Source organism: Gossypium raimondii, chromosome 6 (genome assembly GCF_025698545.1).
Source record: "Gossypium raimondii isolate GPD5lz chromosome 6, ASM2569854v1, whole genome shotgun sequence".
NCBI classification, from domain to species: Eukaryota; Viridiplantae; Streptophyta; class Magnoliopsida; order Malvales; family Malvaceae; genus Gossypium; species Gossypium raimondii.
This window is the reverse complement of record NC_068570.1, coordinates 32,653,868-32,673,817: the sequence shown is the minus strand read 5'-3', so window position 1 is coordinate 32,673,817 and position 19,950 is coordinate 32,653,868. Positions and strand designations below refer to the sequence as shown.

At 33.5% G+C, this 19,950-nt stretch overlaps 1 protein-coding gene across 2 annotated transcripts; it reads left to right on the top strand.

Annotated features, from left to right (window-relative positions):
- Positions 1-7,482: 7,482 nt before the first annotated feature.
- On the top strand, positions 7,483-16,165 carry LOC105773383 (uncharacterized). Of its 2 annotated transcripts, none has more exons than XR_008196803.1 (11): positions 7,483-8,068; positions 8,997-9,065; positions 9,747-9,839; positions 10,352-10,473; positions 11,034-11,229; positions 12,184-12,359; positions 13,225-13,354; positions 14,074-14,234; positions 14,493-14,590; positions 14,820-14,938; positions 15,814-15,863. XR_008196803.1 is itself a non-coding variant. In XM_012595216.2 (11 exons), the coding sequence occupies exons 1-11, from the start codon at positions 7,736-7,738 to the stop codon at positions 15,857-15,859; spliced, it is 1,524 nt and encodes a 507-aa protein (XP_012450670.1). In that variant the 5' UTR covers positions 7,484-7,735; the 3' UTR covers positions 15,860-16,165. The 2 variants fall into 2 exon arrangements, 1 of the variants encoding a protein (XP_012450670.1); XM_012595216.2 differs by having other exon boundaries at positions 7,484-8,068; positions 14,839-14,938; positions 15,814-16,165.
- Positions 16,166-19,950: the final 3,785 nt, after the last annotated feature.

The window sequence follows — 19,950 nt, the reverse complement described above, 5'->3', positions numbered from 1 at the left end:
TTCCATCACCTTTAAGTGTCTTATAAGATCTGGGTTGGTACTCCATTTTAGTACTGGTTCTTTCTTGACCTTAAAGCCAATCGAGCCATTCGCATTTCTATCTCTAAATCACCTTAGTCTTTTTGCTTAACCGAATCCATTACATATCTTACTTAGCCATTTTGACCCTATTTTGGAACTTAAATAGCACACTTAGCCGAATTTAATCCCTTTGTTCTAAATCAAACGATACTTCTCATTTTAACGATTGGGCATATCAACGACTCGACTCACATTACCAAACCGGTTCGTATCAGCAACTCAATTGGATCAAAAGTTGTTTTGGTTGAGTCCTTGACCATGATCGCATCACTTCAAAATGGCCTCACATGCCCGTGTGCCAGGATGTGCGCTAGGCCATGTAACAGTCTGACTTGCAACCCTTTGTAAGCTACAGAGGACACATGGTCTTGTCGCCTGGCTGTGTGTCACACACGGCTAAGACACATGTCCATGTCCCTGGCAGTGTGGACGAAAAATAGGCCATTTCCAAGCCATTTTTCTTACCCAAACATGCATCCACCCATAACTAATTTTCCACATATAATCAAGCACTCTAAAGTGCACCAAACCATGCCATAATAAGCTATTCAAATAAAGTACATATACATACAACCAATATGCCCAAAAGGCACCTCAATCATAACAATTAAACATGTATTATACACAATTTGACCAAAATTTCAACTAACTTATAACTAAATTTATATCAAAACTTACGTTTACCTATTAAATATCATACCATTTAACATCTAGCACCAATAGCCATATATATATCATATATAAAAAGTATACCAAATCGCCACATTCAAACATGTCACAAGACCATTTATAACATGCATTTTTAGCTACCATTCCATCTTCAATCATTCAAGCATTATGAGCCAAGATATCAACCATTTTAAGACCAAATATATACATGCCAAAATTAGTACCATTTCATCACCCATAATACCATAAACACAAGCCACAACAAATGGCTACTTCATCAAGCAAAATACCTATACATGTCATTATAACCAACATTTAGAACACCAAAAATCTATCGTTTAGCCGATGGATAGTGTGATATAACTTCGACAAGCTTTCAACCTGAGCGAGCTTCCAATTCACTATAAAACACGAAAAAATAACATAGAGTAAGCATAAATGCTTAGTAAGTTCGCATAATGTAAAACTCAACTTACCATTTCATCACATAATAAATAAGTCAAACATGGCATAATCCAACCACAAGTTGGCCAAAGCCTATGCATTTACACCAAACATTTTAGCCATATAAGCATATAACATAAGCAATTAATCATGGATGATCACAACATTTAATCATGTATCATATGCATGTATCATCCATCTCAACTTTCATTATACCATGTATCACCAATTCAATGTAATTCACATGTGTTCATGTCTTTGTTCGTATCAAACTCTTACCATTCTCTCTCAAATCATGCCCATTGAATCATTTAGAATACCATTGGATACCCGGGATAGTTTACATAGTGTGCTAACTCATATAATTGTAATCTGTCAATTCCTATACATGTATGCTCATACGAGCTGTGAATTAGATTACTCACATGAGCTGTGAAAATAGGTCTGTTCACACGAGCTGTGGGTCAGAACGTAGCTACACGATGTTGCTCGCACAAGCTATGGAGTATTCGCAACACATGTTGAACCTCAACCAATGGTAGGATGTTCAAGACCAGCACCCAAATCATGTAAACCCTAATGACATGTCATTTGTATACTACGAATTCCTAAGGCTCAAACGGGCTCAGTAGTTGACATAACATCGTTAGATATGTAACTGATATATATATATAGCAGTCCACAATACATGTATATTTCAAATAAAGGCACACAAATACAATGTAATTATACGAACTTACCCCGACGATTAAACGTAGATATGGCGACGACTATTCTGAAACTTTATCTTTGCCCTGATCTAAAGCCGTACGAGGTTTGTCTTGATCTAAACAAATAAATTTAGTTCAATTCAATACTTATTTTACTCAATTTAACCCAAACTCATAATTTAGAAAAATTACATTTTTGCCCCTATTATTTTGATTTCATTTCAATTTAGTCCCTAGCTTATAAAATGAAAATTTATGTAATTTTACATTAGCCCACTGATGCGATCCCAGTCACATCATGTTACGACACAACTCGATGCTACCGAGATTGGCCCAAACTGGAGGGGCCCAAGTGCAAAATGAAGTTTTTAATTTCAGTTTGTCAATTTGGCTGCTGGAAAATAAGGACTTTGATTCATTAATTTTTAGTTATTTTAGTTTGTGTTTCTAATTATGTCATAGTTTGCACATCATTAATATGTGTTCTGCATTTAATAAAGTCATGCATTATGTAACTTTCATGTTAGTTAAGTTTGCATCATTAAATTAAGTCAAGTTAGTTTAATTATGTAACTTTCATGTTAGTTAAATTTGCATTTCAAAACCATGCATTTAAGCATCTTAGTTTAATAAATGAGTTGTGGACATTTATTCAACTCATCTTAGTTTTAATTAAGAAGTGTTTTTGTTGAACTTTATTTAATAAGTGTTGTTCTTAATTAATCTAGTTCCTAGGATTATTTATTGATGCATGAGTTAAGTTCATTTAATTATGCTTCTTTAATTAAACTAGTTCTTTGAAATAATTATTGCATATATGTTTTAGTTCATTTATTTAAGTAAGTAATAATGTGTGTTATGATTAATAAGTGTTTTCATGTGTTTAATAAACTCATTTTAATGTGTTTATTGCAGGTGACTTTTCAGCTCATAGTGATTAAATTTAAGGCTGTTATACATTGAATTAAGTGGTTGTTCAAGTTATTTTCAGTTACAATTAAAGGGGTTGTTATAAAGGAAGCTTAAAAATCATTAAAAGAGTTTTTAAAGAGCATTTTATGCCCTTTAAAATTCAGAAGCAACCCTTCTTCTTCTAGCCATTTTTTGGAGCTTTCAAGAGAATTTAATCAAGCCTTTTAAATGTCATTAAGAAGCTGGTTAAAAGATGGTGTCTATTCAGCTGGCCAAGGACAACTCAAGAGTCATTTTTAAGCCATTAAAGACATTTAAATCAGCTGAATTGAAGTGATTTTATGGAAGGAGTTATTTGGTTCAAGCATAAGAAAAGACATGAGTTTTTATAGCACATTAAGTTGGATGTTTTTGACCATTCGGTTACCTTGTTCTAGCATTACAAATAGATGTAATCAGCCTTAGAGAAATGACTTTTTGCTGAATATATATGAAATCTTTGAATTGTGAGTTATCCAATTCTCTTTGTTCTTACGGAATTGATTTGACTTATCAAACATAGCTTGTGGCCTCTATCTTTTCTTGTTTGCCGAACTTATCACCTTTGGTGTGGCGTTCAATATACATTTGGTTCCTATCATAGTTGATAGAGGGTCAAGGTTTCTTGCTGTTTCTTTAAACCGATAAACGCCTAAGAACCATTTTGAGATTCGGATCAACAATCCATTATTGTTGGTTCATTCTCAGTCTTAGCCAATTAATTCATTATTGTTTCTTATCTATTTTGTCTACTGCCTTTGTTTGAAGCCATTATCTCTATTTTGTTTACTTTAAACTGAAATGAATCTATCCTACTCAATTCACGATCGGGAAACTCAAATACGACTCGACTCAACACCGAGGCAGTTCGTATCACCCACCATAGCCGAAATTCATATAAGTCCCTAGCAAGCCCTACATTTCATTTATTTCATAATTTCACCATGTAATATTTCTATTTTTTAATTTAATCCATAATTGACAATTTTATCAAAAATCACTTAACAAAAGTTGTTTATCTATAAAAAACTAACCATTTTCTTTCATAAAACATCAAAAACAACCTATATTTATTCACGGAAAAACTCTAATCTTTTAACAATTTTACAAATTTGCCCCCGGGCTAGCTAGATTAAGTTACAACGATCCCGAAATCATAGAAATCATTAAAAACGAGGCTTAAAAACTCACCATGCAAGCAAAAGAGTGATGGTTGAACCCTAGATATGTCTTAAATAAGAAATTTCAGTGGTTGCTTGATGAAAATGAAGAAGATGAACATTATTTACTTAGTTTAATTTAGTTTAATTACTTATTTACCATTTTGCCCTTTTAAAACATTAAAATTTTCACTAATACCAAGCCATGTGCTTCCAATAACTTTATTAATGGTCTAATCACCATACAAGGATTCATAATTTAAGGTTCTATAGCCATTTAATACCTTTAGCTTATAGAACTCAAGTTTTGCACTTTATGCGATTTAGTCATTTTTATCAAATTAAGCATTTAAATGGTAAAATTTCTTAACAGAATTTTTATACGATAATACTAACATGTTGTAGACATTAAAATAATAATAAAATAAATATTTTAACAACAGATTTGTGGTCCAAAACCACTATTCCAATTTTACTGAAACGGGCTGTTACAGTTTATGTGGTGCCTTGGTGGCAAACCAAACCAAGCCTTTGTGGTGAGTTATCTGGAAAGCTTTTGTGGTGAACTATCTAAAAAGCCTTTGTGGTGAGTTATCTGTAAAGCCTTTATGGCGAATTATTTGAGAAGTCTCTATGGTGAATTATTTGTAAAGCCTTTGTGGCGAGTTATCTGTAAAGCCTTTGTGGCAAATTATTTGTAAAGCCTTTATGGTGAATTATCTGAAAAGCTTTTATGGCAAGTTATCTGTAAAGTCTTTATGGCGAATTATCTAAAACATCTTTGTGGCGTATTGTATGGAAATGTTGAATGACGATTTTGTAATGCCTAAGTGGTGAGTGGTTAGATCACCTTCGTAGTGAAATTTGGGTATGCCTTTGAATCATTTTCTGAAAGAATTCTCAGTAGTGCATCCGAATGAGGAATCCACCTTAGTAATCCACCAGGATGGAGAATTTGGTGTATCCAGAGGTACGGTGGGGTAAACGTCTACCAAACCTGAATATTTTTACATTATGTATCAAAGTTATTTTGGAAATATATTAGATGATCTAAAATGATACATTCATCTAAGTAAGTCTGTTTGTCTGGATTAATTTGAAGATTCGGTGTAAACGGCGTTTTGATAGCCACTAGAGTTAGTAGGAGAATCAGTCAAGAGTAGTATCTATATAAATATCGTTTTGAGGAGTGTATCCAACTACTATCTTCCAAGAGATTGTGTAATAGGATTTGAACTATGATGTGAAGTATGTGATTCGCTGGTCAGGTGGATTGTCTATAAGGTGTTCAAGTATAGAGATTGGTGCATAGTTATCTGTCAATTAAAAATCAGAAAAGTTTCAGCCAAGGTTTGAAAGGAAGTCTAGGATCTTAAAGCTGAGGATTTCTTCAGTGATGTTAAAAGGTAAAATTGATTGAGACTATTAAGGTCCATTGAACTTATGGATGTTTATTTGTAATGCAGGTTCTTGAGTTGAACCAGTTCACCAAAAAGGACCAAGCCAGGAATGCATTAAGGTGGTTTGATCGTAGTGCGATATTATGCATACAGAGGGACACTTTTGGGAATATGTTTTGAAATGGCAAATAGTATTATACGCCACAAATATGCCTGTCTTATCAAAGATTTAAGTTGTAATGCTTTATACTGCTTTTAAGAGTCTGTTATAAATAATAAACATTTCATTCAAATCTTTCAACTTAAAAATAATTTTAAATAAATATGAAGTACATCTAGTATGGTTTTCACCAATTGTAAAATTTTGTTAAGTATGTAAGTATTGTGACATCTTATATTCGGATTTGGTAAATCTGGGGGGTTACAAGTTAATGCATCCATTTTCGTGATTGTTAAGTTTGAGTAATTATGGGAGAGTATTTAGGGGGAGCATTTGTTTCTATTTGTGAGTATGTTCTCCTATTATGATTTTGTTCAAAAAACTGCCAAAAGAGAAGATTGTTGAGGCAATTTTTGAGTAGTGCCTAGACTAGTGCTAATTGGTTGTGGCACTGCTTACTTAGAAAACTTGTCATGTTTAAGTTAGCAAATGTTTTCTAACCAAATCATTAGGCTATGATATTTCCTGATATTTTAGACGTGTACAAGCCCATCTATGATATCTAAACTTGTTATAAGAACACATGCTAAAGATTGATTTGGATTAGATAAGAGAAATCAACTTCTCTATTTTGAGGAGTTTGGATTGGATTGGTATCTTGGTTACATATCCTAAATATTTGAAGACTTATCATGGTCATATTGAAGATATTATCCTTGTTGGTTATCTTGCTATTTTGTTGGGAAGATTGATTGTAATTGATTTTTATCTTAAAAAGCTTGTGTAGGTAAATGGCGGTGGAGAATTTTAACACTTATTCTGTTATTTATAACCTATTTTTCAAAGTGCATTTTATAAGTAATCAAGTTAGTTACTTGTTTTTTTCCTAAGTTTTTAGAGGAAAACTTAGAGGAAAGTTGTTTAGATCGTAGGTGCAAAAGTGAGGTTGCTAATTTCGTAAGTGTTAGTGCTTGTAATCACTTGTTGTACGATTTGCTAAGATAGTAGATTATCTCTCTAAGAAAAACCCTACAGACGTAAGGAAATCGAACTTAGTAAACATATCGAGTGCCTGAAGTAGTTGGCACTGCTTGTAGAATTGCTTGGTTTCTAAATTGCAATTATCAATTTTAGACCTAAAACAACAAAAAAGTGAGGTTGCTAATTTCGTAAGTGTTAGTGCTTGTAATCACTTGTTGTACGATTTGCTAAGATAGTAGATTATCTCTCTAAGAAAAACCCTACAGACGTAAGGAAATCGAACTTAGTAAACATATCGAGTGCCTGAAGTAGTTGGCACTGCTTGTAGAATTGCTTGGTTTCTAAATTGCAATTATCAATTTTAGACCTAAAACAACAAAAAAGGGATAAAACAATATTTAGTCTGTGAACTTAACAACTTTCTAGCTTTGGCCCTTTTTTTCCATTTTAGTTTTGGAACTTTTTAGTTTTTCTCATTTTGATCTCTAAACTTTGATTTTGTTAAAATGTGATGACAAAACACTTTGAGATTGTGCGAGATCACTTTGAGATTGTGTCCTATCATATGTATATATTTTTAAAAAAATTTATAACTTTTAATACTTTTTGTATTCTTAAAGTTTTATATAAAATTTTAAAATCTTTAAATGATAACTTGAGGTTCTAAAGGAATTCAAGTTCAATGACTAAATTTAAAAAAAATCATATTTTTAAACTAATATCAACAAAAGTAAATTCAAAGAATAAATCAAAAGGTTGTTAAATTCAAAAACTAAATCCTCCTTTATTAAAAAATCGATGTAGTTGTAAAAAAATTTCCCAAAGGAAAAAAATTTGAAGGGGAAGAAAGAAAAAAAAAACGAAAATAAAGAAGAGGGGAAAATTTGTTGGGTAGCAATAAAAAACGTGTTAGTTCAGTCCAGTCCGGGTACGAAAACAAAGTTTGCAACCAAACAAAATCCAATCTTTGTGGCTATCCCCTCTTCTCCTTTCCTTTACCTTCACTCTCTTTCCCTTTTTGCAGTTTCCATTGAAACTGTGGCTCAACAATCAAACATGAATTACAAAATCAAAAGCAACATTTTGTCTTGTTGAGATATCAATTTTATCCAACACCTTGTACCACAACTTTGAAACTTAACTTTTTCGTTTCTTTTTTTCCTTTTTCTTTTTCTTTTTATGGCTGCCACTACTTCTCTATCTCTACTGCCTTCATCTCTTGGTTTTCCAAATGAACGCCCTTCCAGCACTTCACAATCCTCTTCTTATTCTTGTTCTTGTTCTGTTTTCTTCAATGCTGGGACCCGTCTCAGGTCCCACGACAGCTTCGCTTGTGTGACTTTTCCTTCTTCTTCCTCTACATGTTCTTGGAGATTCAATAATAGGGCTGGTACTCACCGTTTTGGGACCACGGTGGTGGCTGCTTCTGGGGACTACTATGCTACTCTTGGCGTACCCAAATCAGCCTCCGGTAAAGAAATTAAGGCCGCTTATCGTAGATTGGCTCGTCAGGTACTTCACTCAGTTCAATTGTTGTTGTTGCCCCCCCCCTCCTCTTTAAAATTTACAAGTTTAGTTTTTTGCATTTCCTTTCTGGGTTTTGTTGCTGCTCTTTTTTTTTTTTTTAGAAATAGTTAAATATAGTTCTAAGAGAAGATACTTTGTATTAGAGAAGGAAAAAGCTCTTTTCTTAGGTTTTGAGTTACGAAAAAGAGGAAAATTTTCCCAGCAGAACCCGAAATTCGGACCGAGAGCTCAAGGCTCAAGTTTTAACTGTTGGAATTGGTGGATATGAAAGAATGTTTAATGGGGCAAGACACTTGATTGTTCCTTGGATTATTTTGGTCATATCATTTTGGCAGAAACCTATTTTCTTTTTCATATTTTGAGTAATTAAACTGTAACATATCATGGATTATTCTAGTAATGTGAATTCATTATCAGTGTGAGGCGCTTAGCATTATTGCTCAATCTTTTCTATTGGTTTTATAGAAGGGCATGCATGGGGTGACAATTACTTGGCAAATTTATTTTGTGTTTAATTTAATCTCATTTGGCCTATCTTTTTCCATTGTTTCTTTGAACTATTCCAAGTTCACTTGTTGTAATCTGTTGCTAGTCATAATATCGGTGGCAGAATAGCTACCACTAGGAATCAAATTGTACTTCATGCACCACTATCTCAAGCTGGTGTCTTTTATATTGTTCTTTGAACTTTCTTATTTGGCTTGATTCAATCAAGCTATGGAACCCTTGGTGTTCTTCCTAGTTTGCTGGTTTAATTCCATTATCTCTTTCAATTTGTAAATGTGCTCTCATATAAATTTGAAGCTACTAAGTTTGTATTGGCACTGTGAACATTAATGAATTGTCTATTTCTTCACTTCTGTTTCATTTGTCTTGGTAATCTGACATTGTAACGTTTCATCTTCATTTGAAGTATCATCCTGATGTCAATAAGGAGCCAGGAGCAACTGAAAAGTTTAAGGAGATTAGTGCTGCATATGAGGTATGCGCAAAAGGTTTAGACCAAAATGTTGTTACAGCATGGAACGTTTTAGATTATAAGGACAATGAATACCGGCTTTCTTATTTTTTATTGTGATTTGTGATCAATGATATGTCAAGCTGTTATTTACCTTTTGGGCGAGACATCTAGGCTAACTCATGTATGATCCCTATAAAGTCCTCTCAAACTTAAACAACTTCAGAATCCTGGTAAAGGAGGAATTAGATGTAAAGCCTGTTGAAAAAGCATCTGAAATTTTCTTTCCCCACAAACTAAATTTATTTGACCATTTCATCCTTGGGAGGTGATAAAACACGTATGATATGCATTCTTCTTTGAATAGGGAAGCAAAAAATGAGTTTTTATTGTGTCAAGTTGATTAATTGTCTTTAATGATGAGTTTATTAAAGTGTTGTTGATACTGATTCAACATGCCTTGAAGTATTAAGATTCAATTCTATTATTTATCCTATGATTGGATATAAAAGTCTTGATATTTATCATGTTGGTCAGCACAATTGTTTTATATTTTAGTCCTTCTCTGTTAGCGACATTTCAATTTGTGGAGCATGGAGTGCTGCAAATTTTCTTTGCTAGAGGTTTCTTTGTGTAAAAGTACATTACCATGTTCAAATTTATTCATCATGTTGTTTTTTGAACAATGAAGTGCAACACTGTCAGGTGTTATCAGATGATAAAAAGAGAGCTTTGTATGATCAATACGGTGAAGCTGGAGTCAAGAGTGCAGTAGGGGGCCAGTCCAGTGCTTATACGGTATGCATCTACTATGAGATTTTCTGATTAAGCTTGTACTCATGAGTCATAATTGCAAAGGATATCTGGTTGGCATATGCTTGGAAGTTTAGATATGCTTTGCCTTGTTTATTACTTCATGGGAAGATATAGTTTGGTTATTCATTTCAAAATATTTGGTTACCCGGGTGTAAGAATGATGCCTCTTAAAATGTTGAGTTCAAAAAATCATTGTGAGATAATCATTTTTTTCAGACATCCTGTCTGAGTCATTATTTCCTTGTACTTGCCAATTTGTGATCTATGTCTACCTCTAAGCAGTGACCTTTTTTTTGCATAGTCTGCTTTATGTGTAGGGTTTTAACTGTGTTTCACAATAGATGGGGAAATAAAACTGTTATGCACCTATAATGTTGTGAAATGTCATGATTGATGCTGTACTAACTAGCATGCAATTAGCCCAGGCAGCACCAAAGACTCTCGACATCTGTCTGTCTAAGTAAAACTCAGACATTAATTTTCTTTCCCTGCAGACTAATCCCTTTGATCTCTTTGAAACATTCTTTGGACCAAGTATGGGTGGTTTTCCTGGCATGGATCAAACTGGATTCGGAACAAGCCGTCGTAGTACGGTTAGTAAAGGTGATGATATACGGTAAGTTGAGATCTTCGTTTGATGTTTTGATAATAGTTACCAGTCCTTGATTATTCGCTTTGTTTACAGTGAGTGTTGATTGATTGATTGCTTTAGTATGTTTACCAAGCTTGGCTACGGTCTTCTCTATTTCCAATCTGTAGCATTTCTTGTGTTGCTGACAGTGTTTTATTGCCTTGTGTGATCACACTATTTCAATCTTTCATTTTCTAATAGTTTGATTGTTTTCATGTAATGCTTAAATCATGCTTCTCTCTGCTCTTTTCTTTTTATTTAGTACCAGAAAAAATATAACCAGTCAAACCAACGATATATAACTAAATCCCATCCTATCATCTTATCACTTACCTAAGTGCTCTTTTTGATAAACTTCAAATGTCTTGTAAGTTTGATTATGAAGAAATATCATTTATGTCAGATAAGCCCTTGGTAATAATGTTAATCAAATATTTTTTGCAGGTTCTTGTATATGTTCTCATTTTTCTGTATCTATGCATCTATACATCCTTTTTCAAAGGCTTTTGTAATCGATATTGTTCTGGTAATTCAAATATTTTCAGTTACGACATTACTTTAGAATTCTCGGAGGCTATTTTTGGAGCTGAAAAGGAATTTGAGCTTTCCCATTTAGAAACATGTGAAGTTTGTCTTGGAACTGGAGCAAAAGTTGGGTCAAAAATGAGGATATGCTCAACTTGTGGTGGAAGGGGTCAAGTTATGAGGACCGAGCAGACGCCCTTTGGCTTGTTTTCACAGGTAATTGGAAATTTTCTTGTCCAATTGGCTCTTGGTCACCTTTTTTCTTGGGGGCTAGGGGATACTAGGCATTTTATGATCATCATTTCTCATCATGGCAGGGGGTGTTATGAGGAAATAAGGTTTTTTATGATCATTTCTCATCATGGCATTTTCTACATTTTAAGTGTGTAACATCCTTTAGGATCAGGACCTTGGTGGTACTAGGCATTCTATTTAGTTATAACAATGGACTACTATCTGATTGTTATACATCAATTGTAGACAGTGGTTTACTTGAGGTGGGTTCACTCACTGGTACTTGAGTTGGTCACATTGTATACTAACAAATCGGAAATCATATTGTGAAGAAAAGAGGTAAAAGTGGAGAGTTTGACGCCAAAGATCAGTTTTGTACAAAAAAATGTCTACTGCTTTACCACACGGGAATGGTGATAGAGCCATGTTGGTACTTGGTACATGGTTAAAATTCCAAGACCAAAATGATAAAGCCTCTTAAGGATTAAAAGATAAATTTGGAAGACATTGCCAATGAGCTTTTCAATCTCATCCGTGGAAGGGTTTTTGTCTAGCCAGGTTCTAGTGGAAAACTGATGATGCTATTGTGTAATGGATTACATTCATTTAAGTTGTAGTAATTTTATTGATCCCAATTGATGAATTTGACTCAAAAGGCAGAGGGAAAGAACCTCCCAGTACTTTTTTTTTTCCAGTGCAGAACAAATAGATCAAAGGAGACATTGAACAGGATGATATTTGTATTCAATATAGGGACCTTTTAATGTGTCTGCTAGCCTGCTAGATAGGGAAGGAATTATGTTTAAAAATAATGATTTGGTTGTCCTTTTTCCCTCCATGGTTTGCAGTTCCAATCTTGATTTCTGATCTGAACCAATGTCTGATGATTTTGTTATACGATGCTTCTTATATAGCTTCTCCATTGCAATATGTTAGGTTTCTGTTTGTCCAAATTGTGGTGGGGATGGTGAAGTTATTTCTGAAAACTGCCGAAAATGCTCTGGTAAAGGACGTGAACGAGTTAAGAAAAATATCAAAGTCAAAGTTCCTCCCGGGGTTAGTGCTGGCAGTATCCTCAGAGTTGCAGGCGAGGGTGATGCTGGACCAAAAGGGTATGTAGATGGACTTTTTATTGTATATCTAATATTGATGAGATATTCGGGTATTAAATGCCAATTGCATTCTGAAGTTACATTTTTAATTTTCAGTTATACTAGATAGTTTCCTGCTCTTGTAATTGGTTATTGGATATACATAAGCTCATTTCTGTTATCCATAATGACCTGGTATGAGGGTTGCAGCTAGATTTCATGGCAGATGTAGATTTATATTTGTTACTTTTAGGATACAACATTAGTTTGTTGGCTAATTGTAAAATTAGGGAACTGGTGGTTACCTTCAGGAAGTTAAAATACTAGCCAAAACTATATCTTGCATCATGACAGCCTGTTCATGTTATATTGAATTAAATATGCATGGGAACATCCAGTCTTACATTTTAAAGTTAAGAATGGTGAAGTTTGATTTTAAGTTGGAATGATAGTGATGTTCCTTTTCCCAAATTCCTTGACTTTTTGGAATGACATTAACTTCTTGCACTTGTACTATGATTCTACTGCATTTATTTGGTGTAGATGGTCCGTTTTTTCATTGAAGTATTGTCACAGAAATGTTATTATATTGTGATTTTAACCCTTCCACTTTATTTCTTTCCTTTTCTTCCCAATTAGTGTTTTTTTGTGTTATTTTCTATGAAGTAAATTTATTAATATAATATTTTCAGGGATGCTGTTTCATGTCTCAAGTGGTTATATTTTGCTTATTACTACTTTAGACAAATTTGTTTATGCAAGGAATAAAACTTACTGTTGAGTAACTAGGAACTTTTAGCTGCAGAAGTAGGATAAAGGAGGCTGTAGTCTTAGGTCTTAGATATTTTCTTGTTGTTGAGTATAGAAAATGCTCTGGTTTTAACAGGGGCCCTCCAGGAGATCTCTATGCATATCTAGATGTTCAAGAAGTCCCAGGAATTCAAAGAGATGGCATAAATCTTTTGTCAACAGTTTCCATTAGTTACCTTGATGCCATATTGGGGTCTGTTGTCAAGGTAGTTCCTCACTATTTTTTGCGTTATCTTACATTCATGCATTAAATTTTTTATGCTTTAGTTTTCATATTAATTCTTATAAATTAAAGAAATGCATAAAGTTTGAATGAAAAAGCATGTGTGTTTAGAAAATTAATGCGCAACTTTGGAGAGTAAAAGCCTGCATCTACATATCTCTTTGATCGTTTAGTTCTTATCTGGTTGATAATCGTGTCCCGTATTTTATTTTATTACATTGCTTGTAAGCCCATTCCTATCTCCCTTATGAAATCACATTCTCAAGGTGTCATCCTAAAATGCACTGCACATAGCTTCAATCAGGGAGACAGCCTGATGCATGCTCAAGTAACTCATCTAGGTTCTGCATCACAGCCATATGCCATTTTATGCCAGAGAGTTTTTGCGAATCACTGCCCTGCACAGTGAAGTGTTTTCTGAGCTATATCTGCTACTTTTTTGTTTTTTAACATGATCCAAATAAAGATACAAATTTGTATTTTTGGTGTCTTATGTTCAATCAACGAGACAGCCATATGGCATTTTATGACCCGCCAAATACATGTAAATTTTTTTAAAATTTTAAACATACCCATGTCGGAGACATGCCTGTATCTGACACACTTGAGTCCCAGGAACATACTTGGTGTAACTTTATTCTTATTTTCCCTTAACCAACACCTTGTACTTCATCAAGTATTTGATTCCTTTCACTTAAACAGGTTAAAACAGTGGAAGGGGTGACTGACCTACAGATCCCACCAGGGACTCAACCAGGGGATGTATTAGTACTTGCAAGGAAAGGCGCACCAAAGCTGAACAAACCATCTATACGTGGTGACCATTTATTCACAATCAAAGTTAACATACCGAATAGAATTAGGTATAAGAAATTTTTATTAGCATTTAATTATGTGGAAATAGGATAGCTGAACTGCATTCTGAATTAAATATATCATTTGATTCTCTTTTATATTTTCTTTCTAGACCATATGAATTATCTTCAGTTTGGTAAATTAGACTACTTTATAATGGTGTGGCCTTGCCTGACCTGACCTGTTATTGACCAATCCGTTCCCTCAATGACTCGGATATTAGTTATTTCTAATAACTTCATACTGTAATTCTTCCTTGCATGCAGTGCTAAGGAGCGAGAATTGCTTGAGGAACTTTCCTCTCTAAGTAATACAAATGGCAGTCGCTCTCGAACTCGCCCTAGGACTCAACCCGCAACTGCAAGTAAGCAATTGCTTATGCCTTGTGAAAGCGATGACTTTTTGTTTATTATTTAACTTGCTGAATTCATATGCACTCCACTGTTACATATGGCCTAAACTTTTAGCATTTAATGAGTCAAATATATTGCGATACTAACATATCATCGTCACCATCTGGGCTATATGCAAAAGTTGTATTTCTCGTACGTTCCGCAAGATCATACTTTATTGCTTGGATTACACAAATTTAGCATTCACATACTCATGCAGCCAAAACTAGCGGAAGCCAGGTTAGTACCGATGGAGAGAAAACTGAAGAAGCAGCTGCAGATGAGAATGATACGTGGACAAAGTTAAAAAAATTTGCCGGGTAATCTCTCTTACTCTCCACGTCATGTGTGTGCATGCGTTCTGACATGCTTACCTTTCTTCATGCATGTGCTGCTATGGATATGATTATATAGATATACAATTGTTCAGACTTGCCAAAATGGGAGCCCTACCTGTGTCAACACGGCATGACACGGATAAGAGTACGGAATATGGGTCGAATCTGTCGGACTCTTAGTGACTGGGTGAGATGAAAAGGAAGAAAAAGAAGAAAAATAAAGAAGAAACGACAGAAAGGAAAAGAAAAGATATTAGATGAAAATCAGGAAAACTATTTGACAAAAAAATATAAAAATAAAAGTAAAGTATAAAAAGTATAAAAGATATAACAAGTATTATATATAAAAAAATACTAATGTATTATATACTACTATAAAATTAGCATCACATATTTGTCATCGCCTATTAATATTTAACCAAACCAATACTCGAGTCTTGAGTTTAACTTAATTGACAATTTGGATATTTAGACACATACCCATACCCAACATCTGTGTACGAGCAACATAGTATATTAGATTAGATGTATAAAAGAAACTTGCAATTAATTTTTTTTTCTTTGGCTTGGGACATGGTCTTTCAATTCAAGATTGATGCATGGGGTATGAATGATAGTGGTGCAAGATCCGGTGAACCATTGCTCCCTACCTTGTGTTGCATGTTTTACCATTTTTCATTTAAACATCTTAAAATTTATCTCTATCTAGAATATGTGAAGCAGATGCAACGAATCATTTTACCATTATTTGATTTATCATCAATATCGGATCTCTCTGTCAATGTTTGCTCTCATTTTCTTCGAGTTTCTTTGTTAGTTTCTGGTATAATAATCATAGAAAATGTGGCATCTTGCAGGTCAATTGCAAATGGAGCTGCTAAATGGCTAAAAGACAACCTCTAAATTGATGTCTCTCCGGATTAGGTTTTAGCCTAAACTCAGGAATACCTGGCCTTTGAGTACACTGTTTTGCTAAATATTTTGATCTCGGGATAACACCAAGGTGTCAACTTAGTTTGGGAATTAGCTTTAAATGCAATTTCTTGGTTTTGCGCTATAAAAGAAATATAAGGGGAAACTGAGCAAATTGTTTTAATTTTTTATTTTTTATGCTGCTTATTTGGAATTAAACAGTTGTGTATGCTTATTGCTACTATTCAATTTTTAATTAATACATTGGCATGAACAAGAAACTCTTTCTTATTGCAATTGAACTTGTATTCTTTTTTATTATTTCTTTTTGAAGTATATTACTATATTGGTGAGAAATAAGTCTCCTATGACGCAGTTTGCTGGGCTGATTCGAGGTTGGTTTACCCTTGGATTTAAATAATAAAAGAACAAGTCTATTTAATTAAGTCAATAATTAATTTTTGAAAAAAAATTAATTATTAAATATAAATAATTAGTTTAATTAATTAATTTTAATTGAATAATTTATACGATTCATTCTAATTTTGTTAATATTTTAGCTTTATCGAATTAAAATTTTATTGTATTAGAATTTGTGTAAACGTATTTAATTATCTAAATAAAATTAAATTTTGATAGATTATTTAAAAATTCACTTTAATTAAAAGCTACTTATATTTTATATTAAATTTTTGTTCAATGACTTTGTTGGCTTTGTTATGTGTCACTCTTATAATATGTCCACAATCTTGTGATGTGAGCCGGCTCGGTAATGTTGAGTCAAATCACTTTAATTGCCCAATCGTCGATGAGAAGAGTCTTTCGTTTTGTAAGAAGTTGGATAGGTTTGATATTTGATAGGCTTGGTTTAACAAAGAAATAGAGTAAATAGTTGATAGATATGAGGGAATGGATAAGTGAACTCAAGCTTCAAGATCGATTCAGTACTATAACGAGTATTGCCCCGGGACTTATATCGCTCAAGGTGGGTAAATGGATGATAGAAGATGGACCTTGACCTGTTACCTAAAGAGGTAGGAACCAAAGGTATAAATAGATGGAAGAACGCCACACCAAGGTTGGTGATAAGTTCAAAGAGTTCGGGTTGATGCCACTAGCAAGCTAGATAAGTCAATTCGAGACTCAAACGAAATAAAGAGGAAGAAACCTCATAAGAACAATAGTTCATTCAATAACTTGGCAAAAAAGTTCTTCTTACATGAAAAGAGTAAACTATTTATAGATTACAAGAGATAGTCGAATGGACAAATGAATCAAGCTTAGTACTTCGACTATGAATGTGCTGTAATAATCTAGAAATATTCATAAATTAAACTAAGTCTAAATTCAGCTGAATGGAGCTTCAATGGTCAGCTTCTTGATTAAGTAAAATTAGCTTGAATGCTGGTGAATGTATGGAAGCTAATTTAGTCTTGTCTAGATTCGGCCATAGACATAAATGGGTATTGAAGTTGTGGTGTTTGGCTGAAAGGTTATGAGCCTTAAAGAGGGTCTTTGAACAGCCTTTGAGGTGTGAAAAGTCAGCCTTGAAAAGCCTCTTGTGTGTGAACACCTTCAGCCGAATGGTCACTAGGTATGAACACCAAGTATGAATGAAGTGATGGAGCTTTGGCCAACCTTGGGGAATTAAAGGTAGGAGATGACTCTTGGCCGAATAGATACCTTGGGAAGCCAATGGATCAGCCGCCATTCATTGAAAGTAACCATGCATGCATCCTTACATTCTTTGAACCAAACCGTGCATGAATCTTCATTAAATGCTTCTCTTCACATTCGGCTGAACCTACATAGCATTTAAACAAATTAAACTAGTTATAGGTTCAGCTGAACATAAACAAGGCATCATCTAGACAAATTAAAAACACTTAATTAAAGGACTAGCTAGTATTTAAATTTGGCTAGCTCAAAACAAGTGAAATAATTAATGAACTGATTTGAGCTAGGGAATTCGATCATGATTTGTATCAAATAGAATAAATTAAAACTAATAATTAATTTATTTAAATGATAAAAGAAACAAGCTGAAAATAAACTAAATTGAGCTCAAACGAGCTTAAATGAGCTCAAGTGAGCTGATTCGAGCTGAAAAGAGCTTGGGGAGCGGAATATGAGCTAAATTCAGCTTGCACCAAGATGCAAAGAGCCGTTGTTGAGCTGGTCCGAAACTCTACTTGAACATGGAGCTCGTTCTCATTCCAAAATTGAGCACATAAAGCTAAAACAACTTCATCAAAGCGCTTAGCTTTAGCTCGAGTTATAGGGCCTTTAGGGAGCTCAATAGATGTTTGGCTTGAAGTCGTCGAGCTCCCAGCCGTGCTTACATCATCTTGTATTAAATATGTTGACCTAATTTAATGCATTTTATCTCATTTTTGTTTTTTTTTATAATGAGAGTGACCATTATTAATGATGATCAATCATTTGTCATAGACACTTTGTAGTCTTGTTCCATTTGCATAATACATAAAATAATGATAAAGAGGAAGCTATTTACCTATGATTCTACTATTGTGAGTGAAGTCATGTAAGTATAAATTATGTGCTTAATAGTAAGGGTGAGCAAAACTTGATTCGATTTGAAAAATAAAATAAAAATTAAATTTCAAGTTATTCAATTTTTCAAGTCAACTCAAATAAGTAATTGAGTTTCGAGTTTGATTCAAGTTGAATTTTATAATTTGAATAACTCGAATAATTGAATAATGATTGGTGTAAATATATCTTTGGTCCTTATCAATTTTGAAAATGAGCAAATCGGTCTCTCTCAAGAAAAATTACAAAAGAAAATCAAAATATTTATAAAAATTCCACAATTTATATTAATTTTTTTAAAATTCTAAAGAATTTATAAAGAAAGTTAAAATTTTAAAATTTTCTAAAATAATAATTTTGGGACCTAAATAAGTTAATTTAATGATTCAAGTTTTTCATATTAAAGTATCTTTTTTTCTTATTTTTCTTTGAAAAGTTTTCAAATATATATGGTTTCAAATTTAAGTGCTCCAACGTGAAATTACTTATATTGTAACAAGATTTCAATTTGACATGTTTAATTTTTTAATTTAACTTGAACAATTTCACTTGATTCGAATCGACTTGAATTTCATTCCACTTGATTTGATTCAAAAAAATTTTAAATCGAATAAGGATGATAAAATAGGATTCATCAACTCGATTAACTTGATTAACTCGAAATTTTTTCACTCGATTTGATCAAATGCTCACGCCTACCCAATATACCAACTTTTAGCTCACTACCATGAGAACTCATACAAATAAACATCTTTTTTTTATGGAGAACCCTTAAGACTTTATTCAACTCTCATTCCAAAGAAGATCAAGACCTTTTCTCAGTTATACTTGTTATCGAACTAATAATTACTCATACCTTACCATCGAGACAGACATTCTAATTCATAGCTTATTAGATATTCCTAACAGTTCACGCCACTAAAAGGCTTTTATTTTATATTACGCTACAAAGGCTTTTCTTTCATATTATGCCACAAAGTCTTTCCTTTTATATTACGCTACAAAGTCTTTCCTTTCATATTACGCCACAAAGGCTTTTCTTTCATATTATGCCACAAATTATTTTCTTTCATATTATGCCATAAAGGCTTTTCTTTCCTAACGTGTTTATGACATGGATTTGCCTAAACTCACGTTATGTGAGGTTTGCCCATCATCATCCTGGGACATGCAGAGAACCCCATTGGGTAATCACCATCCTTTAGTTCCTTTCGAAAGGTGAAATGGCCATGGGCTTTTCTTTCAAGATTCATATCAAAGATTATGTTTTTAGCCTCGACGGACCCCTTCAGACTCCACCGCGGTGAACAGACATAGACTCATTTCAACATTAGGATTCTTAACACATACTTAAACTTGACAGATTCCATATAAATTATACATGTTATTCTCAGCAAACATTCTTACTATACTTTTCTGATTTCAGTTTCATAGTTCAACCAATTCCCACAAAAGTTTGTCATATGAATAGTGTTTATGCAAGAGTCAACTTTGAGACTCACCTGGTTCTCATGAACAACAACTTGATC

Coding starts and splice junctions, on each gene's coding strand:
- LOC105773383 (XM_012595216.2), top strand. CDS start 7,736: ATGGCTGCCACTACTTCTCTATCTCTACTGCCTTCATCTCTTGGTTTT. Junction 9,840..10,351: donor GCCAGTCCAGTGCTTATACG/GTATGCATCTAC, acceptor CTTTCCCTGCAG/ACTAATCCCTTTGATCTCTT. Junction 13,355..14,073: donor TATTGGGGTCTGTTGTCAAG/GTAGTTCCTCAC, acceptor TCACTTAAACAG/GTTAAAACAGTGGAAGGGGT.